At 56.9% G+C, this 26,690-nt stretch overlaps 1 protein-coding gene across 2 annotated transcripts; it reads left to right on the top strand.

Annotated features, from left to right (window-relative positions):
- The first annotated feature begins 1,366 nt into the window (after positions 1 to 1,366).
- On the top strand, positions 1,367 to 22,768 carry FBXO31 (F-box protein 31). Of its 2 annotated transcripts, none has more exons than XM_012657697.1 (8): positions 1,367 to 1,433; positions 7,962 to 8,038; positions 10,180 to 10,347; positions 10,946 to 11,020; positions 17,716 to 17,825; positions 18,176 to 18,329; positions 18,914 to 19,287; positions 20,696 to 22,768. In XM_012657697.1, the coding sequence occupies exons 3-8, from the start codon at positions 10,207 to 10,209 to the stop codon at positions 20,916 to 20,918; spliced, it is 1,077 nt and encodes a 358-aa protein (XP_012513151.1). In that variant the 5' UTR covers positions 1,367 to 1,433; positions 7,962 to 8,038; positions 10,180 to 10,206; the 3' UTR covers positions 20,919 to 22,768. The 2 variants fall into 2 exon arrangements, with proteins under 2 accessions (XP_012513151.1, XP_012513150.1); XM_012657696.1 differs by lacking the exon at positions 1,367 to 1,433 and adding an exon at positions 3,508 to 3,653.
- The last annotated feature ends 3,922 nt before the right edge of the window (positions 22,769 to 26,690 follow it).

Below are 26,690 nucleotides of genomic sequence, written 5' to 3'. Positions count from 1 at the left end.
TCACAGAAACAGCAGCAGACTTTTCTTCTGTGTATTCCTGCCGTTCTACGCAGGCGCCTCGGACCGTCGGAGAACTCTCCCAAACCAACAAACAAAACTCTCTAGAGGAAATTATGTAATTTTCCTCATTGGTATTCCATCGTTGACAAATTTTCACTCAGGAGATTCTTCCCAGTCCTTGGTCCCACCTGGGAGGCAAATGTCACATCCCAGTCACCTGAGATATCCACGGACAGTCAGGCAAACTGGAGTGAGCTGGTATCATTCACTGTGTCATCACAAGCAGCAGGTGGCAGGGTGGTTCTCAGAGTGTCCCCTGCGCTTCTTTATGCTTGATTTTCGGTTATCATCCCTGGCCCTGAGTGAAGGGAGGATAAGGTTCCTGTTCCCTGGGCTGGTTTGCAGTGAGGACAGAATCCTCACTGACCCCAAGCGCTGGTTCCTTTGTGGGAGTCACAGCCCCTCGCCGAGCCTGTCTCCTCAGTGTTGAGACAGATGACACGGTGCCTCTCATGGGCTGGCTGGCGGGACGCAGTGCAGCGATGCCTGGCAGGCCTGGCCTGGTGCTGGCGCGTGGGTGGCTGCTGGGGCCGAGGGCCGTTCCATGGTAGGGAGGTCGGCTCAGTAGGTGCTGTCCTTTCAAAGGCTGGCTGCGACCCGAGCCGGAGGAGCCGGCAGGTGTGGGTTGGGACATGCGGGTGGTGACTCTGAATAGTGGAGCTGGGCTGGGAGGGGGACAGGGAGGAGGGGCAGGAGGGCACTGCAGTGGGGTGTGAACGGGGAGTGGGAAGGTGCCAGGAATCCCTTCACTGACCCCTGGCCCAGGGCAGCTGGTGCAGAAGGGACAAATGTCCACCTGCTCCCTGTGTCTCACATGGTCCTCGAGGACTGGCCTCGCAGCTGAGTGGAACAGAATTGGTGGCGTGATGAGGCACACGGGGTTGACTGACTAGGCCTTTGTGGCCATCTGGGCGCTAACACCGGTGGTGATCGCGTTTCCGTGGGGACGTGGCACTGTGTCCAGACGGCTGAATTTCTGCCACACCTTATTCATAAACCAGGGATTGTCTGATTTTGGTTTGTGGGGTTAGCCTTCTAGAGCTCATCAGAATAGACAGTGCAGACTATTATTTCACCGAGGGTGACGCCGACAAAGAGAATAATGGCATCACTGGTGAACGAGGGCACTGCCTGACTGTGGGGAAGACCAGTGAGGTCCCCGCAATGAGCGGTGCACACTTGGGGGCAGGGCCAAGGCCACGCGTGCATTCGCCCGTGTTGCGCAGACGTCAGCAGTCTGTCCACTCCTGCTGCTTTGTGATTTCTAGGTTTTAAATTTCAGCAACTGTTTCTTGTTACAGAGTACGGTGTTTGCGAAAACTTACGGAAACTGGAGATCACGGGCGTGTCCTGTCGGGACGTCTACGCGAAGCGTGAGTAAATCTGTTATCGTCCAGTGTTCACTTTGAACCAGAAGTGGACGGTACACAGCAACGATGAATGATGAAGGCAGTTTGGCCCCTGGTTCCGTTTTCTCAGACACTAACTTACACTCACAATCTACATTTTAAATACAGCACTGGTGGTAACCACCAGGATTGGGGCACCGAGTCATTAGCTTTTCTGTGCATCGTGGGTACGGCATCTCTTGCTAGGCATCCCGGACCCCTGGATCTGAGAAAGGGGGACCGCACAGCAAACAGCTCTGGTGCTCCTGGCGCTGCCTGCTGCTCTGGGCCTGGGCCTCCAGCCCGGCGGGACGCGGGCGGATGATTCCTGGGTGGCCTTCTCCATCCAGCCGCTCAGTTACAGAGAGGCTGCACCTGCCCCACCGAAGCTCCACCTTCCCCTCAGTTTTCCTTGAGCAGGTTGAGCCTCCGATGCCCGATTTCTTTTTTCCCTGGATCCTTTGCTTTCTGGAGTCATGGGCGACATTCACGGAGTACTCAGCGTCCTCAGCCCCAAACTGCCTCCCCAGCCGGCCTTTCTTCAGCACCAGGATCGTTTCCATCTCTCGCTCCGTGGATGAAGCTGTCGGCTGCTCTGGGTGGTCAGTGGTTTCCATGGGTGTCTCACGGAGCACGTTTTCCTCTGCTGACAGCTCTTTGAGTTTGTTAAGCCATTTGACCCGTGTTGTCTCAAAGCAGCGTGAAGACAGATTTCTAAGTGTTGTAAGCACCAGCAGTAACACCCCGCTGGGGACACGGGTGTATGAGTCTGCCCAGGTGTTAGTGCCACCTGGAGCAGCGTGCACAGGTACAGCCCATCTTGGCTGGGGGGCAGAGGGGTTGCTGGGCCCCGCGTTCCACTGTCCTGTGGGAGAGGCTGTCGGGCACATTGGGCTTGGGACGGTGTGGCTGCGGCAGAGCAGGAGTGGGTGCAGGAGAGGGGACACCGGGAAATGACAGGGCCTCGCTCTGTCGCCCAGGCTGGAGTGCAGTGGTGTGGTCACAGCTCACCGCAGCCTCCAACTCCGGGCTCAAACCATCCTCCCTCTATAGGTGTGTGCCACTGTGCCTGGCGGGAGATTTTTCACTGCTGATTCTTGACCCCTTGAAAATTTATGCAAAATGTAGAGAGAATAATCATATAATCTGCACCAGCCAAAGCGAATTTTAGTTTTCACTTTAACAATAGAAGAACTATGTTTTTGTGAATTTGCTTTGAAAGGCACGTCCAGGGGAAAATTACTTAGCTTTGGGAACAGGTAGCAGAAGAAAATCAACTGTAGTTCCTGGAACAGCTGGTTGAGTCGGCCAGCCTTGGTTCAGCGGCAGCGAGGTCTGACGTTGAGTTAGCAGGCAGAGAAACGTCGTCCTTTATCAAAAAACAAAACAAATGCATGGTGACACTGGGTGAGCTGAGTGTCTTATGGGGCAAGGATTCCCTGGATGGTCATCCCAGATACCTGTTGGCCATGACACCCACCCTTCCCCTTCTGAGGCCCAGTGAGCTGTGGCAACATAGCGAGACTTGTCTCTAAAACAATTTAAAAAATAAATTTGCTGGGTGTGGTGGTACATGCCCGTAGTCCCAGCTACTTGGGAGGCTGAGACAGGAGGATCACTTGAACCCGGAAGTTCGAGGCTGCAGTGAACTATGATGATGCCGCTGCACTCCAGCTTGGGTGATAGAGCGAGACCCTGTGTCCAAAGAAAGATTAGAAATAAAAATACAGGCCAGGCATGGTGGCTCACACCTGTAATCCTAACATTCTGGGAGGCCAAGGCAGGAGGATTGCTTGACCAGAAGTTTGAGGCTGAGGTGGGAGGTTCGCTTGAGCTCAGGAGTTTGAGACTAGCCTGAATGAGAGAGAGACCCCAATCTCTACTAAAAATATAAAAATTAGCTGGGCGTGGTGGTGCACATCTGTAGTCCCAGCTACTCGGGAGGCTGAGGCAGGAGGATCACTTGAGCCCGGGAGTTTAGGGTTGCTGTGAGTTATGATGCCACTATACTCCAGACAGGGCGACAGAGCAAGACTCTGACTCACAAAAAAAAAGGAAACAAAAAACAGTCTTGAAAAAGGACCCATCCTTAGCCCTTTCCCTGCTGTGTCTATTCAGGTATAAACCCGCGTGTGAAGTCGGGACGTTTTATGAAAATTCTCCCCGATTACGAGCACATGGAGTACAGAGATGTGTACACCTGCCGTATGTACCTCCCGCTGGCTTTCGCTTCTGCGGCAGGGAGCACGCCTTGAACCCGCATGAACAGGGTCTGAGCACAGACCGGACTGCTGGGTCCCCAGAGCAAGCTGACCTGGCTTTCGCTGTGTTTTCACTTGGCCGTGGTGTCGCTCTGTGGTTTGGCCATGACAGAGATCACGTCAGAGCGCAGACCCCAGGGAAGCTGTATGTGGGTCGGGTTTCTCCAGCAGCTTCTGGGCTTTGGGTAGCACCGATCGAGATCACTCTGTGGTGCACATTTTAACGTTGGTTGTTTATGGAGGAAGTGACTGCAAAAAGTCATGCAGAGGCAGAGAGGAGAGAACAGTGGAAGCTTCAAAATTTTTCTAAGATGAAATGTGAGTAGTTGACTTCTAAGCTTTATTAGTTAATCACATCTTAATAGCATATATGATTTAAAAAAAATCACATACTCACAGTGGACAAACGCAGGTAGCACCAGTTCATTCTCTAGAACCAAGTCCCTCTTTCATCTGGAAATTTTTCTAAGCCACAGTCTTAGGACGTTAACGCTGTGGTCATTGCTTTAGCTCAGAGTGGTTGGTGGAGATGGAGACGGTGAATTTCAGCGGTGAAGACAGAGACCGGAAACACCTGCCCGCACTGACGGGCCTGGACCCCCCCTGCCTCCACCGCCCTGCGGGTCCCTTCAGCCTGTCAGAGTGCCCAGGTCTCAGTGTGGCCCGCTGGGAGCACACCCACTTGCGAGTTTTATAAATACCCAATTCCTGACAAATCCTGCCAGGAGCAGAAAGAATCAGAGCAGTTCACAGAATTTTTCCCAGCATCCCGTTGGAGCCTGGGCAGACAGCTGCAGCTTGATAACTGGAGCCCGTGTGACGTAGGGGACAGTCGCGAAGTTACTGCAGGGATGCCTGGTGTGTTCAGCGTGCTTTGGGTGGCGTCTGAGCTGCCTGCACAGCGACTAACAAACCTGCCTTGTGTGTGAACAGGCGCGGAGGTGACCTGTCTAGCCGGGTGGAGACCGAGGGCAGCAGACACGTTGGGGGCTGCGTGAACAGCGTCCGGGGCGGGGAGGGGCTGAGACTGCAGGGGAGGCGCGGGCACGTTTGAAGACATCAGTGCTGTCCCTTCCCAAACCTTCTGGAAATAGCCTCTCTAGAACATTTTGTCATCGACGACCAGCTCCTGGTGCTTCGCAGTCGATGCAGTGCCTTCTCCAGCCCCGCGGGAGAGCACCGCTGATGGAGCGAGACCTGATGAGAACAATCGATCTCACGGTGCTGCCTGGAACCGCCTGGCCTGGGCTTTTCAGTACAAGTGGACAGTCACTCAGTGACATCATCCCTCTGTCCCAGGGGTGTGCTGGGGGAGCTTTCCGCAGCTTCCAAGGGGTAGACCCCAGCTGCTGCTGGGGAGACTTTGAGCAGTGCACTTTGAATTTGAAAATGACCGAGTGTAGCCATAGGGCACTAGGTCTTTTTTTTTTTTTTTTTTTGAGACAGACTCTGTTGCCCTGTCTAGAGTGCCGTGGCGTCAGCCTAGCTCACAGCAACTTCAAATTCCTGGGCTCAAGCGATCCTCCTGCCTCAGCCTCCTGAGTAGCTGGGACTACAGGCATGCGCCACCATGCCCGTCTAATTTTTTTTCTATATATTTTTAGTTGTCCAGCTAGTTTCTTTCTATTTTTTTTGTACTTTTAGTAGACACGGGGTCTCGCTCTTGCTCAGGCTGGTCTCGAACTCCTGACCTTGAGCGATCCACCCGCCTTAGCCTCCCAGAGAGCTAGGATTGCACGCGTGAGCCAGCGCGCCCGGCTGGGTGCTAGGTCTTGATGGTGGCGCTCCAGGTTGCTCTAAGCAGACACAGGATTGGGGGCAGCATCACCTTCACATGGTGAGGCGATGGAGGGCCACTTTTGACCCTCAGGTGACTCGGGCACTTGGCCGAACAGAGCAGTCTGCTGGGAAGGCTGCCTGCGCAGCCCCAGCCTGCCAGGCGGAGCTGGTGACACTGCGGGGACCGAGAGGCAGGGAGGAGGTGGTTGGGAAGTGTGAAAACAGAAAGGTGCTCTGTGCCTTCCCTCCCGTGCGGAGCGGCGCCGGTGGGCCGTGCGGAGCGCCTGCGCAGTCCATCCTCTGCGTTTGGTTTTGCCAGTGTGCCGGTCTCATGCTTCGTCATTCTGCGTTCCTTCCTGTTGCCAGCCGGGAGTTAGCTGGCAGGGCCAGGATGGAGTGTTTCCTGTTAGCGATTTTAACGCCTGGAATTACAGGAATGTGTCCACCCCAAAAGATTATTCTAACGTTTTCCAGGCTCTACTGTTGGGCCAGATCTGCGGTCCTCAAAGTGTGGTCCCAGGCCAGCAGCATCAGCATCTTTGGGGAATGTCTTGTTAAAATGCAGGTTCTCTGGCTCCTCCCAGGCCTGCGCGGCAGGACTCTGGGCTGAGCCTGGCGTCTCTGGTAACAGGCCCTCAGCCGGGGTTCAAACGTGCACAGTCCCAGCAGCTGGGAATCTATTACCAGATTTTACAACAGCATTTAATAAGAGGGCAGCATTTTTCTTATTTACATTCTCATTTTTTTAATCATGTGTGTAATTTTTGGTACTAAACTGCATAAGCTGGGTGCAGTGGCTCACGCCTGTAGTCCCAGCACTCTGGGAGGCTGAGGCAAGGAGGATCGCTTGAGCCCAGGAGTTTGAGGTTGCTGTGAGCTACGATGACACCACTGCACTTTGCAAGCCCATGTGGCAGAGTGAGACCCTGTTTCCAAAAAAAAAATTTTTTTTTTTTAAAAAACTGCCTGATGTTTAGATCTTTGAGCCAGTGTCCTGGTTCCTAGTATCTTAGCCTCTGAAGCAGGTGGTGGGACCAGAGGGCAGAGTGTGGAGGGGCGGGGTAGGGGTCAGGAAGAGGGGCCCTGCCCGCCACTGGAGGCTCCCTCTTTACTCCCCTCTGGTCAGAAGGGCCGGAACACCTGCTGCTTGGGGTTGGCGGGAGGGTCACACACGAAGGGGCACCTGAGGCCCTCAGTGCCCCTGCAGGAGTGAAGTGCTGAGTGAATGGTAGCTAAAACCAAACAAGACGGAAATGCAGTTGTTTCCTCTTCCTGTGTAGTTGTTTAACCTCATAGATCGATTGTCAGGGAAGCGTTTATTTTTAACTGACAAGTAATAGTTGTATGACTACATGTTTGTGGGGCGCGCTGTGATGTTTTGACGTCTGTTTACACTGTGGGTGATTAACTTGCTCTGTGCCTCACCCTGGCTGCGCTGCACGGCCACCACAGGGCTTCTCAGAAACCCGCTGCCTTTTCACTGTCTCCATAGTCTTGCCTTTTGCAGAACGTCATAGAATTGGAATCATACAGTATGTGGACTTTTTCGATTGGCTTTTTTTTTTTTTTTTTTTTTAAGAGACTGTCACCCAGGCTGGAGTGCAGGGGTGTGATCACAGTTCACTGCAGCTCGAACTCCCGGGCTCAAGCAATGCTCCTACCTCAGCCTCCTGGGTAGCTGGGACTATAGACGTGCACCACCACGCCCAGCTAATTTAATTTTTTTTGTAGAAACAGAGTCTCACTCTGTTGCCCAGGCTGGGCTGGAACTCAGGGCTTCGAGCAATCCTCCCACCTCAGCCTTCCAAAGTGCTGGGGTTACAGGTGTCAGCCGCCATGCCTGGCCTTCTTTCTTTGTTTTAGAGATGAGGTCTTGCTGTGTGCCCAGGCTGGATGCAGTGGCTCTCCACAGGCGAGATCGCGGCACACTACGGCCTCGAACTCTCGGGCTCCAGTGATCCTCCCGGGAGCCGCAGCCTGGGAGGATCGGGATTCCACACGTGAGCCACCACAGCCGGCGATTCGCCTCTTCTGAGTGAATATATTTGGTTTTGTGATAGCCTTGCTTTAGGAGGACTCATTTGTGGTGTGGTTTAACTTTTTAGAGCGTGTAGGACACTGGCTTTGCTTTGACACACCCGTGAAGATGCTGGTCTCTGGGCACGAGGAAGGCGCTCCACCCTCCGTGCACCTCCTCTGTCGGACTCCGGGCAGAGGGCTTCCCCAGCCTTGCTTGAGTCCCCATGGTGGGAAGCTCATCACTTTATAGGAAACTCACTCCATTCAGGCTTCCCTAAGACAGTGTCGTTCTTAGAAATCTCTGGAGACCTGTAGGTGAGGTTCGGTGCACGTTTGTTCAAGGCTCTCCCGCAGGCCTTTCGCGGCGGCCTCTCCACGATGCCTCCCTGTCCCGTGCCGTGCCCGGTTTGCCGCAGCGCGGGGTCTGACGCGAGGCCTTCTCTCTCTCTGGCAGTGCTTCACCGGTACAGACACATTCTGGGACTGTGGCAGCCGGACATCGGGCCCTACGGGGGACTCCTGAACGTGGTGGTGAGTGTGAGGGCCCCGCGGGCGGCGCCTGGTGGGGAGGAGCTAAGCGACTCTTGGACCAGGGAAATGAGCCTGCTTTGTCTGTCCCCCTCTCGCCCCCCCAGTCTGCACCTGACCTCCGCACGCACCTCCGCAGCCCTCTCTGCCCAGCCACAGTGGGCGGCGGCCTCTGGGAAGGGGTGGAGGCCGCCCTGCTCCTGTCCCTTCTCTTCAGGGTCTGGGGCCTCATCTCTGGGTGACCACGGTGGTTCCCTGGTATCTTTAAGCAGCATTTAGAAACCTTCGGTGGGTTCAGCTTTGTGGCTGGTCTCAGCAGGAGGGTCGGTGTGACCCTGGCTCCTTGGTTGGAACTGGAAGCAGAAGTCTTCCTGTGTGTGCTTCTCAGTGGCTTGCCTATTTGTTTTAAAAAGCTGTTCGTTTTTGGCCCACTGAAACAGTCAGGTGTTCTGACACTTCTGGGTGTTGACAGGTGTTGCTTACGGAGCAAGGTCACTGCCCTCTGCTGTCCCCTGTGGTGCAGGTGTCCCCTGTGGCCTGCTGGCTTGCCTTCTCTCCCTTTTTATTTTTTAGAGTCAGGTCTCGCCCTGTCGCCCGGTCTGGAGTGCAGTGGTGCCGTCGAACTCCTGGCTCAAGGGGTCCTCCTGCCTTGGCCTGCTAAAGTGCTGGGAGTGAGGCCTGAGCCACTGGCCCTTTCTTTTTCCCTTGAGCAGAAGGCCAGTGCCCTGGGGGCGTGTGCGGTTAGACCTGAGGTGTCACTGTAGCTGACGCCACAGTAAAAACGAAGTGAGCTGCCCTTGCAGGGAGCTGGCATTTAGATTTTTGACCCCTTCTTTTGTGCACTTAGAGGACAGGGAGCCGAGTCGAGGGCTCAGCCATGTGCGCTGTTTAACCATAGCAGGCCTCACGGTGGCCTTGCGCCGGCCTTGGGCAGCTCCGTGCAAGTTCTGGGGCCTGGCGTCCGCAGGTCACTGGGTGACTGGTCACTCTGTGCATGTGGCTCACCAGGCGGGGCTTGGTGGGGACAGACGCTGCTCATTCTCTGTGACTCGGCGGAAGCACCCACCGAGAAACACACTTAACGTCGATTGCATTTAAGGTCACTTGGGATGAGCCTTGCTTTTAGAATGTTCCTTCCGGAGACAAGCCAGGCAGCTCTCAGCGCGGGCAGATTGCTTTCTTTTCTTTTAGTCGGGAGGGTGATAATTGTTTTTCTTGCCGACAGTGAGTAACAGAGTTAAAGCAGAAAACAAAAACGAAAAGAAGCAGCCTCTGAAAAGCGGGGTAATTAGGGAAATGAGCCCGTGGAAGAGCAGCAGCAGCTCGCTCTCGTCTCAGACTGACCGGCTGCAGAGACGCGCACGTTCTCTCCTCGGGCTTCGGGGCTGGGGCGGTGGGTCCAGCTCTCTGAGAAGCGGGTGGCTCTGGTCAGGCGCTGTCCGGGCCGGCATGGGGCTGCCCCTGCTTTCACATGCTCTCCCTCGACACCCAGGGGGGACACAGGGACAGGACGGCAGGTTGCACACCTGCAGGTGTCGCCTCCTGGGCTCCCGTCCTCGCAGGCGCCTCACTCCCGGCACCTGTCCCTCCCTGAGCTTTTGTTTTGAAGCATTTTAAAACAAATCCAGGCCTGTGGCGGTTCGTCCCTCTGTTCCAGCATGGCAGGTGTTTCCCGACCTGTCCCCCAGGTCGCCGTCACACCTGACTAAAGTAGCATCGACTCTCAGTGTTCCCTGGCACCCAGCTTCCCAGGCTGTTTTCAGCTTCCCAGGCTGCCTCACAGCTGCGTTTTGATGTCGGCTTGTTCGGACCAGGCAAACGGGGCCCTCGCGCTGCGTTTGTTTCGTCTCCTGAGCCTCTTCCCTGTTGAGAGAAGCCCCTCCGCTTCCTCCGTGAGCTCAGTGCCCCAACTGGGGGTCTCACGTCGTCTAGCTCGCTCCCCTCCCTGCTGTGGAGCTGGAAGTCGGCGCCGAAGCGCTCGCTCAGGTTCGGGTCTGGCTCTTTAGTTGACACGCCCGCCCAGCACCTCAGAGGTGGGGTGTGCGCTGCCTGCCACCGCCGGGCAGGAGACGGGGCACGCACACGGGGCCGCCGTCGCTCCGCCCACCTGAGCCTGCGCGTGGCCCCCTGCCCACCTGCTGCAGGTGGACGGCCTGTTCATCATCGGCTGGATGTACCTGCCCCCCCATGACCCGCATGTGGATGACCCGATGAGATTCAAGCCTCTCTTCAGAATCCACTTGATGGAGAGGAAGTCTGCCACGGTGGAGTGCATGTACGGCCACAAAGGGCCCCACAACGGCCACATCCAGGTGCGTGGGAGCCTGGGCCTCCCTTAGACCCAGCGTGCCGGGTGTCCGTGCAGGGGCCAGCCAGGCGTGCTGTGGACCGGTGCCACAGCGGGTGGGAGGGGAGGGAGGTTCTGCCCTGGCCCACTGCGCATTGCTGGTGCTGTCTTGGTGAGGCGGAACTCCTCGGACTCACTCTGGACGCTCCGACCATCCATACTGGGTCAGAACCACTGGTTCTTACAGCTGCCGTTGCTCTGTGTCTTTTCTCCTCTTTGCAAGAGTATCGGCTCGGAACAAAGAACTCTGCTCCGACGGGGCCTGGCAGATGGCGCCCCAAGGAGCACCGTGTTACCCCGCACACTGTGCCAGACACAGCCCCCGTGCCGCCTCCGAGTCGCACTGGGAAGTCGCAGACTCCCCTCTGGGACGCGTGGCCGCCGCCTCCTGCTCTGGGAAGGGCGGTTCTGCACTGCCTCTGGACGGCCATTTTGGTGGCATCTTGGGCATCTGTGGGTGGGTTTGGTGGATGTAGGTGAGGGAGGGGTGGTCGTGGCCACCCCGTCATGCTGTGACTAACTGTTCCTCGATGTCCTTTTTCCTTCTATTGTGAACATTCAAGATTGTGAAGAAGGACGAGTTCTCCACCAAGTGCAACCAGACGGACCACCACAGGATGTCTGGCGGGAGGCAGGAGGTGAGCGGGCCTGCGGGGGGCGGGGCCCTGTGAAGACACGCGCACCTGCCCTTTGCTCTCCGTGGTGGCTGACCGGGCCTCCCCTCAACGAGGTCGAAGGGTGCGAAATTGCCAGCAGGCAGCCTGCAACATGGCCGTTTCTTGTGGTGCAGCCTGACGTTGTCAGTGCAGAAAACGCATCTGACGTGCTGTTAGCAGCAGCACCGAATGGGCGTGTGTGCGCGAGTGCGGGTCGTTGGTCCCTGCCGCCCCTCGGAATGAACCAGACAGAAGCGGCTGTTTCCTTAATTGGCCTCCTTTGCCCCTGGCGGGAGCATCACTCCTGAGGGGCTGCTGGGAAGCTTGTTTGTGCGAGTTGCAGGGAGAGCCAGGGGCTGTGTTTGGGGCTTCTGTGTTTTCCCTCCTTGGAACAGGCCAGCGGAGGGTTCCGGGTCCTGGCAGGGCGGCTGGTGAGCCTGTGTGCTGGGCTTTCTGCGTCTGCCCGACTGTTTTCACGTTGCCCTTGAGCTGTGGTTTTCTGAGGTCCCAGTCACACTGCCATTTCAAATAGTTTTAAAAAGACCTTGAACTTGTAAAATATAGGATACTCGTAGCTTATAGTCATTTGTTGGGTACACCTTCCTCAGCTAGTTTCTCATTTTTTCTGGTGGTTTCCCCGCTAGCCAGAGAGCTGCAGGGAGAGCTGAGATGAGCAAGGTGTGTGTACGCGGAGTCCGGTGAAGGTCAGTGAGTTCTGTTTTCTTGCGTGGATGACACGTGTGGACGACAAATGATGGGAATGCTTTTCATTTGTGACACTGTCATTTTACATGTAGTCATACATGCAACATGTATGTGATTCCTGCAGTTCACATTTAAGTGAAAAATGTCGACGTATTTTCCAAGAATAGAAACTCCTCAGCTGTTGAGATCTTAAAGAAAGCCATGTGTTTCTGGCGCTGCATGCCGTGGGATCCAAACAAGTTCCCGTCAGCTGACTTCCACGTGTGGGTGCACGGATTCTGACATGGAACAGTGTTTTTCTGATTGTAAACGTGGTAACACGCGCTCCTCGTGAGAACTGGAAAAACGCCCGGGAGTTAGGGTGAGAAAGATGCTTTCTTGGAATCTTGACATTGGTGGTGAGTTGGTGTTTCTGTCCTTCTGAGCGAGGCTGAGAACAGTGCCCCGTGTTCAGGACCTTTGCGGTTCCTTGGCTGTGAGCTGTCTGTTAATATCCCTCTGTTTCTGGGTGGTGTTGGTATGTTTCGAATTGATTCATAGGACCCCTTTATCTATTAGGAAATCTAGGTATGAGTTGCAAATTTTTTTGCCTTATTGATTTTTTTTGAATTCTATGGAATTTTTAAATTTTTATATCAAATATATCATTTCCTTAAAAGTCTCTTAGCATCATCTTAAAAATCCCTTCCTGGCTGGGTATGGTGGCTCATGTCTGTAATCCTAGTGCTTTGGGATGCTGAGGCAGCAGGATCGCTTGAGTCCAGGAGTTCAAGACCAGCCTGGTAAGACCCATCTCTACAAAAAAAAAAAAAATAAAACAAAAGCATTAGCTTGGTGTGGTGTTGTGCGCCTGTAGTCCCTGCTACTTGGGAGGCTGAGGTGGGAGGATGGCTTGAGCCCAGGGGTTGGAGGCTGCAGGGAACTGTGATGATGCCAAGGCACCCTACCCAGGGCAACAGAGCGAGACCCTGTCTCAAAAAAAAAAAAAAAAAATCCCATCTCCCACTCTGCTGTTATGTTCACAGATGAGCTCGCGTTTATTTTCTCACGTTCATATCTTTGGTTATTTGGATTTATCCTGGTGTGAAACGCGAGGCTCAACCCTGTGCTTCCGTGGGGTCCTGCTCGGTTATCCTCACGCTGGCTGTGAACGAGCCACGTTTTCTCTGTCTGTGTGAAATGCCGTCTCTGCCCTAACTTGCCCTGTGCGTGCTGAGCTGTGATCCGTCCGTCTACGCGTAGGTGCCGCGCTGTTCTAACCGTCGTAGCTCTGTTCACTGTGTTGTACGCCGTAGGGCCAGGCGGCCGCGTGCCGCTTCCGTTTTGGAATTTTCCTGGCTCTTCTCTTGTGTCTCCCACGTGAACTCCAGAATCAGCTGCTTCCCAGAAGCTGCCTCGCAGCGTCGCTTCTTTCAACTGGAGTCACGTCTCGCTTTGTGCGTCGTCGGTGTTTGGGGAACCGTCGTCGCGTGGCGTCGAGACGTCCCGTCTGAGACTCCGCGTGCCTCTGCTTGGCAGACAGGCTTCGCGTCGGTGTTTCTCCGCGGGGCACTCGTGTTGTCTTCAGGGAGACCCGCGCGCGTTACAAAGCACGTTCTTCAGTTTGTTCTCTTGCCGCTGCCGAAAGGGCTCCGGTGCCTCTCTCCACCCGGTGATTTCATAGGCAGAAGCCGTCGCACGTTAATGTGGCGCCCGCCCGTCTCGCTGAATTGCCTCTCGTTTGTCGTCGTTCCTCACTGGATTATCTTGAGTTTTCCAGGGTCGTAGTCGTTATCTGCAGATGATGGTATTTGGTGTTTTCCTTTCCAGTTTTTGTATCTTTAACGTTGCCCTCCTGTGAAGTGTGTCACCTTGGCCTCCAGAGCCACCCTCACAGTGCTGGTGACGGTGGCGCCCTGGTCCTGCCCCTGGCAATGGCGGCCGTGGTTCCTGTGTGGTGCCGTCGGAGGCAAGATACACACCATGTAGCGTTAGGGACAGACTCACCCACTCGTGTTTCGTTAAGGGGACTTTGTGTTATGCTTTAATCGAGAATAGGTTCGAAATTTCCCGAATTTTTAAAAAGGCATTTATGGAAACCATCGGGTGATTTTTGTCCTAATCTAGTAATGCAGTGACTTACATTGATTGATTTCTAGTATTGAACCGTTCTGAAGTCTTGGGAAGAAACCTCGCTGGATCTCAGTGTGTGGTTGCTGGGCGCTGTTTGCTGTTATTTCGCGTTTTTGCAGTGAGGAATGAATGTGCTCTGATATTTTTTGTGCTATCTCTGTCTTATTTTAGTGGCAGTATTTTGCCAGCTTCTAAGAAGGGGAAGCTTTTTGTCTTAGTCTGTCTTGTGCTGCTGTAACAAAATATGACAGACCAGGTAATCTATAAAAAACAAGTTTCCAACACGCGAACTTTGGGGGACACATTCCAACCGCAGCACCGTCTTTCCTTCTGGGCCTCGGGGTAGTCTAAGTAGGGTTCCATTAAGCAGGTAGCGCCCCCCAGTAAAGCCTCTGGCCCAGTATGTTTCGAGGATGGGACATGCAGTGTCCCCACGACGTGCTGATGTTGTTGTCCTCACCGGCATTCCTGCTTCTCCCCGGACGTCAGAGGTGCTTGTCCGTCCCCCCTTGCTGAGGTGAGGTGTGGCCTTTGGTTGCACCTGACACTGTCGCCTCTGGACAGAGCCTTTGGTGGCCTGTGTGACCTCCCCACAGCACTGCTGCCTGGCTCGGCCATGGCAGACGCTGCACAGGCCAGAAGCCGCGAGGAGGAACCTTTTGTTCTGCACTGCTGAGGTGTGGCTGGTGTGGCTGGCGTGGCTCCCTGACCTCGCCCGTCCTGTCCTTCCGTTGTGGGCTCTCTGCCCTGCCACAGCAGGGACGTTCACGGTGTCCATCTTGGCTGGCCTGCGTCGTCTTAGCAAGGGCGTGCCCGTGGGAACTCCGGTCTGTCCCTTCCCATCCCCTGCTGCTGGCCGGGCCGGGGCCCAGCCTTGTCCTTTGTCTCCTTTTTCTGTTGGTCTCTTCTAGCCTCTGGTCTTCGCGTACATGGAAGACTGCGTCACTCCCAGTCACCAAGCCTTCCTTCCTTGTCCCCAGCGCCCCTCTGTAGCCTTGAGTCTGCCTTGGACAGGGCACGGCCTAGACATCCCCCTGGACTCGGGGCTTCTGCCGGGCCGCAGAGAGTTGACGGGTCAGGCGGGGCTGCCACCGTCCCCAGACGGCAGGGCTGGGCTGGGAAGGTTCTGAGCCCCCCATCAGGAGAAAGCAGCTGTGTCCCTCTGCGTCGGCAGCTGCCCTGGCTGTGCCATCCAGCGGGACTTGCCACCCGGCCCTGCACCGTCTTCGCTGCTTTCCTCTCGAGAAGTGCGAGGAGTCGGAAGGACAGGGCTTGTCTGTCGATTTGTTCTGGAAAGTCCTCTCTCCTCCCGCAGCTCAGTCTTTCAGACCAGAGAGCAGCGGGGGTCATCAGGAGAGCTGCTTTTTGGGAGGAGGGCGTGCCAGGAAGGCTGGCCATGGTGACACATCTGGTTTTGAAATTCGAGGTAAAAGATGGAGCAGGGGACTCGGGACAGCCCTGTGCCTGGTGGCCGAGGAGCAGAGGAGTCCTGGCTGCTGGCGAGCTCGGCGGGGCCGGGCTGCGGGGCACCCTCTTCACATCTGTGGGTCAGCGCAGTCTCTTTGGCACCTCAGCCTCTGCGTAGGGTGGGGGGGCCCATCCCTGCCCTGCACTTGCCTCTGCCCCGGGCTCCGTGGCCCACGGGCCTGCTGCTGGTGACAGAGCCTGTCACGGGGCCCCACCCTTCTTGCTGGCAGCCACCTCTGCCGGCTGCTCGGCGATAAGCAGGTCCCCGGCCCTCCCAGTCCTGGAGCCCGAGCTGCCTCACCGCAGATCTGAGCTGGGAGCTTCGGGCGGGAGGATGGGCCGTGTTACCAGCACCTCAGAGGCCAGCAGGCTTGTCACTCAGCCGTGTAGGGCTGCTGTGAAGATGAAGGTGACGATTGCGCGTAGTGAGCAAGCCCTGGTGGATACTAAGTTTGTTGTCTTACGTGTCCCAGACTCTCTGTGTGCTCCTTGTGCATGTGTGTCTTGCCTGATAAGGTGATTTTATTTTATTTTTTTTTTAAAGAGATGGTCTCTTTGTCGCCCAGGCTGGAGCGTAGTGGTACAATCACGGCTCACCGCAGCCTCCAACTCCTGGGCTCAAGCAATCCTCCTGCCTCAGCCTCCCGAATAGCTGGGACTATGGGCACATGCTGCCACGCCCGGCTTCTTATAAGACAGTTATGTAATAAACATACTTCAGAGATCTTTGTTCTGAGTAATTGGTCCTGACGACTGTGACCTTTTCACGCACGGTAAATAAGATCATGACTATACACAAGTTGTCATCTTGATGGTATTTAGTTTACATCTAATTATTCACTGTGGTAACACTGAAATCTTCATTCATTACACTGAGTTACTTTTGTTTTTAAACATTTTTTTGTAGAGACAGGGTCTCACTGTTTTGCCCAGGCTGATCCCGAACTCCTGGCCTCAAGCGATCCTCTCACCTCGGCCTCCCAAAGCGCTGGGGTTACAGGTGTGAGTGCCGCACCTGGCCTGCTTTCGTTTTTATCTGTTACTCATCTATTTGATTTTTTAGAGTCTTTCCTCCATAAGTTTAGCCACTTTAATGGAAGTTTTTAATTTGAGGAAATGTAATTTGTCGATTTTTTTCTTTTATGGTGCTTATTTTCTGAGTCCTTAAAAAACTTTGAATACCTCTAATTTGCAAAAACATTTTTTTTTTTTAAATAGAAGTTCGGTACCTTCGCAGTAGGTTTTGCTGTTATGTCCAGGTCTGTGGCCATCTGAATGATTTTTGTGTGTGGCGTGAGGCAGGGTGGCGGTTCGTTCTCCTCGTGAACGTCTGATGGACGGGTGGAGCGCCGAGTCCCCAGCCTGTCGCTGTGGCAGCCGTAGCACTCTTCGCTTCCTCGCCGCAGCGCTGTGTGGTTCCAGGACAGAGGTCTTACACACGCTTTATAGCATTCGTCCCCGAGGCCTATGGTTTGTGAGGGTGTCATAAAGAGAATTTTGAAAAATTTCTTTTCCCAGGTTTATGCTGCTAGTGTATAAAATCCAATAGATTTTTATGTATTGACCTTGTAGTTCTAACGGTTTTTTAGTTCAGTCACTGTAGTAATTTCTGTTCTTTGTCAGAATTAGGGGCAGTAACATATTAAAGCAATTGAGAGACTGTGGCTTTCTTGTTTTTTGTTTTTGGTTTTTGAAATTGCTCTTCAATTTGTAGAGCTAACGCTAGATAATCATTAGAATCACTGTTTTGAGTCAGAAATGTGGGGTTTGGATAAATTATGTTGATTGCGTAGAATCAAACAGTTAAGCGGTAAGTATCCTTAGCGTGCTGATTGCGGATGCTTACGGAATCATCGAGCCTTGGGGACGTGGCGTTTATAACGCTTCCTGTTGCAGACGTGCCCCCTGAACGCGCCACGTAACTCTGAAGGCACTTTCTAAAAAGGCAGGTCCACCCACCGTCTCTGCCGGGCTGTGTCAGCGCCTCCCTCGTTGGCAGCCGCGGGGACAGGTTTGGCCCATGGTGGCTCAGGGGTGGGTGGTGAGGGGTCCCAATCTCAGACTCGCAGGAGCCTGAGAACCAGGCCGAAGGGCTGTGCAGTGTAGACGGTCAGTGAAGACGCCGCTCCTGTCCCAGCAGTGGACATGGAAGTGAGGCTGACCCGGGGCTCTGGTTGCAGCTGTGGCGCGGCCTCCTGGAGGTGGCCCTGCTGCCTCCTGTCGGGATCCTGGGCCCCGGCATAGCAGGAAAGCCAGGACCCGGAAGCTTCGCTTTTCACGGACAGGCGCGCAGACACGCAGCTCCCCTTTTTCTCACCCGGCGCCCTCACAGGTGTGTCCTGACGCGCGTGGACGCGCTGGGTGATTTTCACCACCTGTGTGTTCTCCCGAAGGAATTTCGGACGTGGCTGAGGGAGGAGTGGGGGCGCACGCTGGAGGACATCTTCCACGAGCACATGCAGGAGCTGATCCTGATGAAGTTCATCTACACCAGCCAGTACGAGTAAGCGCAGCCGCCCTGCGCCGCCACCGTTTCCGTCTGATCCGGGGTCGTCTCCCTCCAGCCCTGGCTCGGCCCCTGTCCTGCTGAGCCCTGTGCAGTGTCCTGTGTGGGGATGTCTCCCTTTTCCCAGGTGGCAGGGCCCACCTCTGGGAGCCCTGTTGGAAGCGGACGATAGCGCCTGTGCCCTGTGCTGTGGGTTGGCGGGGTAGGGGGCTCCCTGAGACCTGGGGGGACCCCGAGGGCCCGGCTGAGCTGCCGCGCCCCACGTAGCTCAGCCCGGGTGCTGCGTGGGCCGCCTTCCTGCCCACTCCACACAGCCTCCTGCACTGATGCTGCTGCTCCCTCCGCAGCAACTGTCTGACCTACCGCCGCATCTACCTGCCGCCCAGCCGCCCGGACGACCTCATCAAGCCCGGCCTGTTCAAGGGCACCTACGGCAGCCACGGCCTGGAGATCGTGATGCTCAGCTTCCACGGCCGGCGCGCCAGGGGCACCAAGATCACGGTGAGCGCCGTCCCAGGCTGGGCTCAGCTCTGTGGGGACCTGAGTTATTGGGGGGCAGCCTGGGAACAGGGCTGCTGAGCTGCCCGGGTGACACCGACGTGCAGCCGCCTGGAGACCTCGCGTTCACAGGCCGTTGTCCCCCCACCTGTCCTGGCCGTAGCCTTGGTGAGCCCAGCACAAAGCCCCTGTCCCGGGGGCTGCTAAGAATAGGTGCTCACTTCCCGCCCTGGGCCACCCACATGCCGTCCTGGCCCGTCATCACATAGTTTTTGTGGGGGCTTTCTGGCAGGTGGTACCAACGTGTCCTGAAGGAGCAGAGCCACCTTCCCAAGCTTCCTGGGACCAGGGCGACGTGTTCCCTCCACCTCTCCCTGCGTTTGGGCTCCCCAGTCCCCTCCCTGTCGGGGCTGCTCCAGGTGCTGCTGTCTGAGGGCCTCTGACATGTGGCTCCTTCGTACGGGATTGTTCCTAAGTCAGCAGGACGCTGGCTCGAGGGCCTTTGGCCACAGGCAGAGTCTGGCTGGACACTGCGCAGAGGCTGCTGTTCTGGTCCTGAGCCCCGCTGACCACTGCCTGCCCCGCAGGGCGACCCCAACATCCCCGCTGGGCAGCAGACGGTGGAGATCGACCTGAGGCACCGTATCCAGCTGCCCGATGTGGAGAACCTCCGCAACTTCAACGAGCTCTCGCGCATCGTCCTGGAGGTCCGAGAGCGGGTGCGCCAGGAGCAGCAGGAAGGTGGGCGAGAGGCAGGCGAGGGCCACGGCCAGCAGGGCTCCCAGGAGCCACCGCCGCCCGGTGGGGAGCTGGACGGGGCACCTGCTGAGGACGGCGGGGAGCCTGGGGACGCGGCAGCCGCGGTTGAGCAGCCCGCCCAGTCCGGGCAGGGGCAGCCGTTTGTGCTGCCGGTCGGCGTGAGCTCGAGGAACGAGGACTATCCCCGCACCTGCAGGATGTGGTGAGGACACAGTGGGCCCTGGGTGGGAGCAGGCCGGGCGATGGGAGCCTCGAGACTGGGGCGGGACCTCTGACCACTCGGGCTATGTCCTGGCCGCACAGCCGGGTCTCGGGACGGAGGCTTCTGTCCGTTCCCTTCCTGGGGGCTCCACCTGGGGACCTCAGAGCTGCCGGGGTAGGAGGCTTCCTCCAGGTGCCTCCTGTCACACTGGTGGGCAGCTGCACTGCCGGCTCTGAAGTGACTTCACGGTCCGTCCAGGGAAACACGAAACTGTCCGACGGCCGTGACAGTAGAGAGTGGAGAACAGAGCTGCCCTGCCCGCCCCCCGCGGGAGCCCTGGGGTAGCACTGCTGTGCCCGGGTGTCCCCCGTAACGTCCGTGCAGGTGCTTCTGCCGTCCCCTAGTGAACGCAGCTCCTCCTCCCCCCTGCCGCCTCCTGGGGGTCTCGTGCCCACCTCGGCCATGCCGGGCGGCACCTGGTGCCAGCGAGGTGGACTCCTGCCCAGACAGCGCGTGGAAGGGGCTGGTGTCGTGGCCGCGCTACGCTTCGTCCTTACACCTGGTCTCTGCTGCCTTCAGCCTTGGAGGCCACCCTGGCCGTCTCTTGGTGACAGACGGAGGTGGCCCTTGCCCGGTTCCTCTGTCTTTTAGGGCTGGTTCAATTTAGATGAACTACAGTTGAATAATATGAAAAATCCAGGTTCTGCTGCGCTGGCCACGTGCCACGTGCTGGTGGACAGGGCAGCTCCAGAACATTCATCGTCGCGGCGAGTTCTTCTGTGCAGTTGCCCGGGGCCTTGGGAGGGTCAGTCAGTCTCCTGGCATGACGCCCGTTTCTGCCTTTGTCAAGTGTGTCTCTTGTCCTCCTTCCTCTGGACGGCTGCCGCCACGTGCCCACGATGGTCTGATCGGCATTTCCCTGCAAACTTGACCTCAGAGAGCGATGGGTGCTGCAGGCCCAGCACTCAGGTGTCTTGGTGGGGCCTTCTTCATGCTGCGCAGTTAGGATGACAGTGACCGGGGTTGGGGTTTACGGAGACAGATATGCAAATAGCATTCCAGTGTGATTTCAACCGCTGTAAATCTCTGAATGGCCAGAGAAGAAAAACCTTTGTTATCCTGTGAAAGTCTTACAGCTCCCAGTTCCTCGTGGCCAGCTGAGAGGCAACGTGGCCCTCACGGTGCACTGTGGCCGCTGGCTGGGGAGCTCCTGCAGGACAGTTGTCCACCCAGCGCTGAATGTCAGGGGCTCTCGTGGCCCGGGAGGGGCGAGCTGTGTCCCTTCCACCCCTGGTTCATGTGTCTGTGTTGGAGAATGCCACCGTGGCTTGTGCTCAGCTGGGGCCACTCGCGTGCTTTCGTGGCTCCCTCCCGCCCTCCTCACGCTTCCCCTCTTGTCTCTCTTCAGTTTCTACGGCACCGGCCTCATCGCTGGCCATGGCTTCACCAGTCCCGAACGCACCCCTGGGGTCTTCATTCTCTTTGACGAGGACCGCTTCGGGTTCGTCTGGCTGGAGCTGAAATCCTTCAGCCTGTACAGCCGGGTCCAGGCCACCTTCCGGAACGCAGACGCGCCGTCCCCGCAGGCCTTCGACGAGATGCTCAAGAACATTCAGGCCCTCACCTCCTGACCGGCCACAGCTCTGTGCACGTCCTGGCGGCCCCAGGGCTTTGGACTCGACCTGTGAATAGAAGCAGCATGCACTTTGGAGACGCGGCCTTCCCGCCGGAACGCACGCCTCCCGTCGGGCCCAGCCCAGCCGCCCGGAACGCTTGGCATAGGGCGTGTGACACACGCTGCGTGTCTGTCAGTACCGCGATGGAAAAGCTGAGCATGACTTGCCAAAAAAAACAAAAGAACAATGAACTAGAGTAACTCAGATCTCGGGATGGCTGCAGGGCACGTGAGAGTCCAAGTGGCGAAGTCGTGCATGTCCTCGGCTCGTGGGTGGTTTTCCAGGGAAAACACGATCCTCCTTCAAAGAGTCCTTTCCGCGAGAGCAGGTAAGGCAGGTTGTGTGGGGAACGTGCCTGCCCCACCCTGTCTCCTCTGGATGGAGCCAGCAGAAGTGGCCCCGCGCGGGGGTCAGGAAGAGGCAGATGGTGCAGGCCGGGCAGGTGGCTGGGGACCATGCGGAGAAGGAGCTCCTGGAAGCCAGTGGAGGGTCAGGCTGGGGTGGGGACCCGGGATCGAATTCCCGCTTCTCTTTACTCACGTGGATTTTCGACAAAAGCATTTCATCCCAACCTCAGTTTCCCTGCCAGTGAAATGGGGTTAGTGACACGGGTCACTAGTGACTGTCACTTGTGCCTGCCCCGGCCACGAGTTCTAGCGTGGAACCAAGGCCGTGTTCTGGCCACGTGACTGCCGCAGCGGCCTGCTCCGGACACAGCGTCTGTTTCGTGCACTCCCTGCACACGCCGCGGGGTCAGAGCCAAGTCTGCAGGGTCACGCGTCTGAAGTGGTCCCTGCGTTTACTGCAGTTGAGTGGCTTACACAGGTGCAGTTCTTAGGAGCGTTAATGTGCCAGAAGTGGCCACAGCAGATGTGGAAGCCCCTGGCAGGCGGGAGGACAGCTTTCTAGAAAAGCCGCACCTACGTAGGGGTGCACTTTGGAAGCCAGGGCCTGTCGGGGACCCTGCAGCTCCAACACTCCGAGTGCTGCTGCTTCTGCTGGCATTGTGCCCCTTGTTGTGTTAACACCTGCATTTGGGGACCCCGTTGAAGATTTTAGCAAGGTTAGTGTCACCTGAAGAGCAGTGACTGCACGGCCTGGAGCCGGCCCCTCCTCCAGCCTGCAGCTGGCTCCGTCCCCACGTGGACTTGCGGGCGCGTCTCCCTCTGCCGCTCATCCTGGGCTGCGCGCCCCGGACTCGAGGGACTCCTCCCCGGATGTGACCGTCTTGTGGTGCCTTTGTACAGAGACCAGCCTGAGGATGTCCCAGGAAATGTTTCCCGATTACTCTCTCCCTGACTGGCCTTTAAAAAAATAAAATAAAAATTCCCATTGCCCGAGCTTCAGTCCGTTTGCAGCTTGCTTTGCTTCCCAGAGAGACTGGCAAGCGGTGTGGCCGGAGCCCTCGGGTCGCCGCCCGCCCCGAGCCTCAGGACGAGGGCCGTGGAGAAGGTGCGCCCGGGGCAGCAGGGCTTGGAAGCTCTGAGACCTGCGCCTGCCCGCCGGCTGCTCTGCTGCGCCCGCAGGGAGTCGCGGGCCGGGTCCCCTTCCAGTCTTTCACAGGATTCGCCTAAACGCCTCTCTGAGTGTGACTGTTTCTCTGTGTCAAATGAGGCAGTCCCTGAATGACGGTGACTGTGGCCACAGAGCCTCAGGACCGTGCCCGTGTTGGCTGGTGCTCTAAGTGCACCACTGTTTAAATCCAGAATGTGCATTACCAAGAGCCTGCGGCTCACGCTAAGGGGCCTGTCCCATCGGAGGTGTCCCCTGGGGCCGTAAAGACCACATGGATGGGGGATGAGGACTTCCGATTAAAAAGTCTCGAATCTGAATGTGTCACCTGCTTCTGGTGTTTGGTTTGTAAATGGTTTCCACTAACAATGACTCATCATGGGCCACTGGTCGGTTCACGTGGCTGCTGGCTCTGGTGTGTGGGGGGGTGGGGGTTCCTGGCGGAGCCCCTGGCCAGGAAGGTGAGGCCTTGGTGCCGCACAGCTGGTCCCTTCTGGCTGCGAGGACACGCACGTCCTGGAGGGTACGGGAATGTTTTCTCCTTAGCCAGTCCTTGGTTCCAGTTCTGTAGGGACAGTCCCAGACTCTGTCTGCGCCAGCCAGACACCAGCAGCTTCCCTTCAGCACAGCGCTCCCGACTCACGGGAACTGACTCACCGCGGTTGAGGATTCGAAGGGTCGACGTCACTGTCAGGCCTGCAGGCAACCGAGATTCTGATAAAACAGGTTCCGAGGACGGCCTGGGTAGCCCAGTTCAGGGGATGGCTTAGCCCACGTGGTGCTTGGCGGGGGAGAGTGGCAGGTGGACCTGGGAGGCTTCGGGCTTCCCAGACCTCTGCCCTGCTGGCCGCTGTGGCCTCGCCGCCTTGCTTGTGCCGCTGCCATCTGTGGTGGGACAGCCCTTGGCGCAGCTCTGTCACCCGAACCTGCCCTTCTGTGTCACTTGTCGGAAAGGACGCGATTCAGGATCTCAGACACGTCTTTGGAGACTTTACTGGGGCTGGGTGGCTGTCCGCGTGAGGATGTGGCAGTGTTGTCGGGCTGTGATGTGGGGCTGTCGGCCCACCTGGGCCCTGACCCAGCGCCTGCTGCTGAGTGAGTAGGTTAGGCGGCCTCGTGGCGGGAGGGACAGTTGCAGACGCCTTTCTTCCTTCCTGGCTGAGGCTGCCCTTCCTGGCCTTGCCCCAGGTGACTTCCTACTCACTGCTGCTGCTGCTCCAGTGAGTGCTTCTGGCCCTGGGCCCCCGTGGTCTGGCCACGACTCTGTGGCCTCCCGGGACCCTCGCCAGCAGATGAGGGTGGGTGCTCAGCAGCGGCCTCCTCCAGCCACGCCCTGCCTCGAGGCTCTGGGAAAAGCAGCTGGGCTCTCTCAGGACCTTTTTATTCTGCTCCCGACCTTCATGTTCTGACGTTTTAAGAATGCTCAGGGGACGTACTTGTGGAACCCGCACCTGGCTTGAGAACAGACTCTCCACATGGTCGTGAGTGCCACTGTTAGCGCAGACTGCCACTCTGCCTCTGCTTTCTGGGGACAGATCAGGAATGTAATTGACTCTGTATCCTCAGAATTAGAGTAGAAGAAAGCAACAGGTGATCTCAGTAGGTACTTTGAGTGATCGTGCCACATAGCCGAAAGCTCTGTCACCTGCAGCGTGGTGGCTGCAGGGCCAGCCTTCAAGGGGGCTGTGGCAGGAAGGTGTTCCCTCTTCCAGGTCTCGCTGTGTTTGCAGGGAGAACAGCCAGCGCATGTGAGGGGGTCAGACCTTTTAGTTTTTTACTCTGATTTTACATTTGGTGGTGGCTGACCACACAGCTACTTGGAGAAGGAAAACGTTGACTCTGATCTTGAGCCCCTCCAAGCCCTTGACTGAGGCGGGAGACTTGTGCTCACCCAGTGACCAGCTCCGGTGTGCCCAAGGAGGCCGCTGAGCGGGGAAGGGCCCTGAGGAAGCAGCTGCCGGGTGCCTGGATGTCCTCACCCGGTACCATGTGGACGGTTCTCCTTGCAGGGTCTTTTTTTTTTTTTTTTTTTTGAGACTGAGTCTCACTCTGTCACCGTGGGTAGAGTGCCGTGGTGACATCGTAGCTCACTGCAACCTCAAATTCTTGGGCTGAAAAGCGATCCTCCTGCCTCAGCCTCTCGAGTAGCCGGGACTACAGGTATGTGTTGCCACAGCTGGGTAATTTTTCTATTTTTAGTAGAGACAGGGTCTTGTTCTTGTTCAGGCTGGTCTTGATCTCCCGGCCTCAAGCAACCCTCCCTCCTCGGCCTCCCAGAGTGCAGGGATTACAGGTGTTAGCCACCACACCTGGCCTCTCCTTGCAGTTTTAAGTAAATCTGTTTTCAAAACCGTGCCGCATGCTTTATGGTGTTTCTTCCAGGATGTGATTCAGATGGAGGCTTGAGCCCTGAGCAACACGGCCGTCAGGCCTGGGACGGGTGTCCTGGGAGCCTGCGCTTCCCATGCCAGTCTGACAGTTTCAATTTTCCCGCACCGATGGGACAGAGCAGGAAGGTGACTCCTTGGAGCCCACACAAGGCTGGTCCCTGTGTCCTTCCCTTTGACCTTGACGTGTCCCGTGTGCTACCCAGTGATCCTGAGGGAGTGGGGGCCTCAGTGGGCTTTCTTAGATCACCGCCGTGCGTTTGCCTTTTGTGAGACCAGGGTAAGAACGGGTTGGATTCCAGCCGGGACTGTGCTCCTAGCCCAGCAACCTCGATGCTTTCTGTTTACTGAAGTCATACATTCTTGTAAAAAATTCAAATGTTTACCATAGTAAAAGTACATCATCTTCCCATCCCAGCCTCCCCAGGAGTCGTTGTTGCTAATTAATACTGTTAGCCTGGATTTAGAAAAAGGGACTTTTTTTCTGGAAATACACTCAAACAGTGTCATCGGTTGGCAGAAATTGGCAAGTGTGGTATTGCTGAGTGTCGGCCGTGACGTGGGGGAACGAGAATGCAGACTGGCAGCCACTCTGGGGACAGCTGGTTATCGCTTGAGGGCTGAGGCTGCAGACTCCAGGAGCCAGCAGCCCCGACCCGAGGTGTCCACTCCGGGAAATGCGGGAGCAGAGGGACGTGGCCCACGCGGATGTTCGCTGCAGCGTCGTTACAGCAGCCAAGGATGGTCAGTGCCCACCTGAGATAGCCCCTCTGTTCTGTGTGGTTTAGAACTGACCTCCCAGGACACATGCCAAGGGCAGTGGCCCCTACCGCCTTCTCCCGCTGGCCTCGGTGCTGCAGCACGACCTGCCGGCTGCAGCCTCCGCCTTCGCGGGCCAGAGTAGAGGCCACAGGCCCCTGGCAGGAGACGCTGGCTTTTGTTGGGGTTTGCTGCTGTCTCTGGGCCTTTCTGGGGGGCCTTGTCCCTGCCCCTGGGCTGAGCCACGGGGCCTGTGTCATACCCTTGATGCACGGGTCACTTGACACCAGTCGGATTGGCTGTGAGCGGTACCATGGCGACCTCCTGCCTGGATGAGACCCTGTTACTGGAGACGCACCCCGATTACCCACAGTCACGGGGGAAGCGTGCGTCTAATAATGGACTAAATGCGGCACCTTCCACACATTTCTCTCAAATATTTTATTTTAAAATGAGAAAAGTTGGCCGGCACAGTTGCTAATGCCTATAATCCCGTGCTTTGGGAGGCTGAGGTGGGAGGGTCACTTGAGGCCAAGACTTCAAGACCAGCCTGGACAACATAGCGAGACCCCGTCTCTACAAAAACACGCATGGTGGCGTGCGCCAGTGAGCACGGGCTTACCTGAAATGCGACAGCTTGGGCTTTTGTTCTCCAGGTTCTGACACCAGCGTCCTCGGTGGTGGGGGGGGGAGTCTCTGACCTGTTTCGTCTGCGGCTCGTCTCCTGAAGCCCGGGTTCTGTCCTGATGCCCGGGCCGTGGGGACAGCAGACAGGCTGGGAAGGGAGAGGAGGGCACCCATGTGCCCACCCCAGTGGTGCGGGGCAGAAAGCTGCGAGAGGGTCTGCCTGGGTCACCTGGCGCCAGACGGGAGCCCACCTCCTCCATCGGGGAGGCCACGTGGCTCCACTGCCCTCGAAGGCATCGCTTCTTGCCCACTCGGTGGCCCACGGTCCCGGCCTTTCTCCCTGGGCCTGGGGTCGTCCTTCATTTCTGCTCCTGTGGGGACATCTTTGTAGTGTGACCTCTAGTGGGGACTTAGGGTCACTGCACACAGCTTGACCCCAGCA

The sequence above is a fragment of the Propithecus coquereli genome, unplaced genomic scaffold (genome assembly GCF_000956105.1).
Source record: "Propithecus coquereli isolate 6110/MARCELLA unplaced genomic scaffold, Pcoq_1.0 Scaffold557, whole genome shotgun sequence".
In the NCBI taxonomy this organism is placed as follows: Eukaryota; Metazoa; Chordata; class Mammalia; order Primates; family Indriidae; genus Propithecus; species Propithecus coquereli.
The sequence above is the reverse complement of the archived record's forward strand: the minus strand, read 5'-3'. Positions and strand labels throughout refer to the sequence as shown.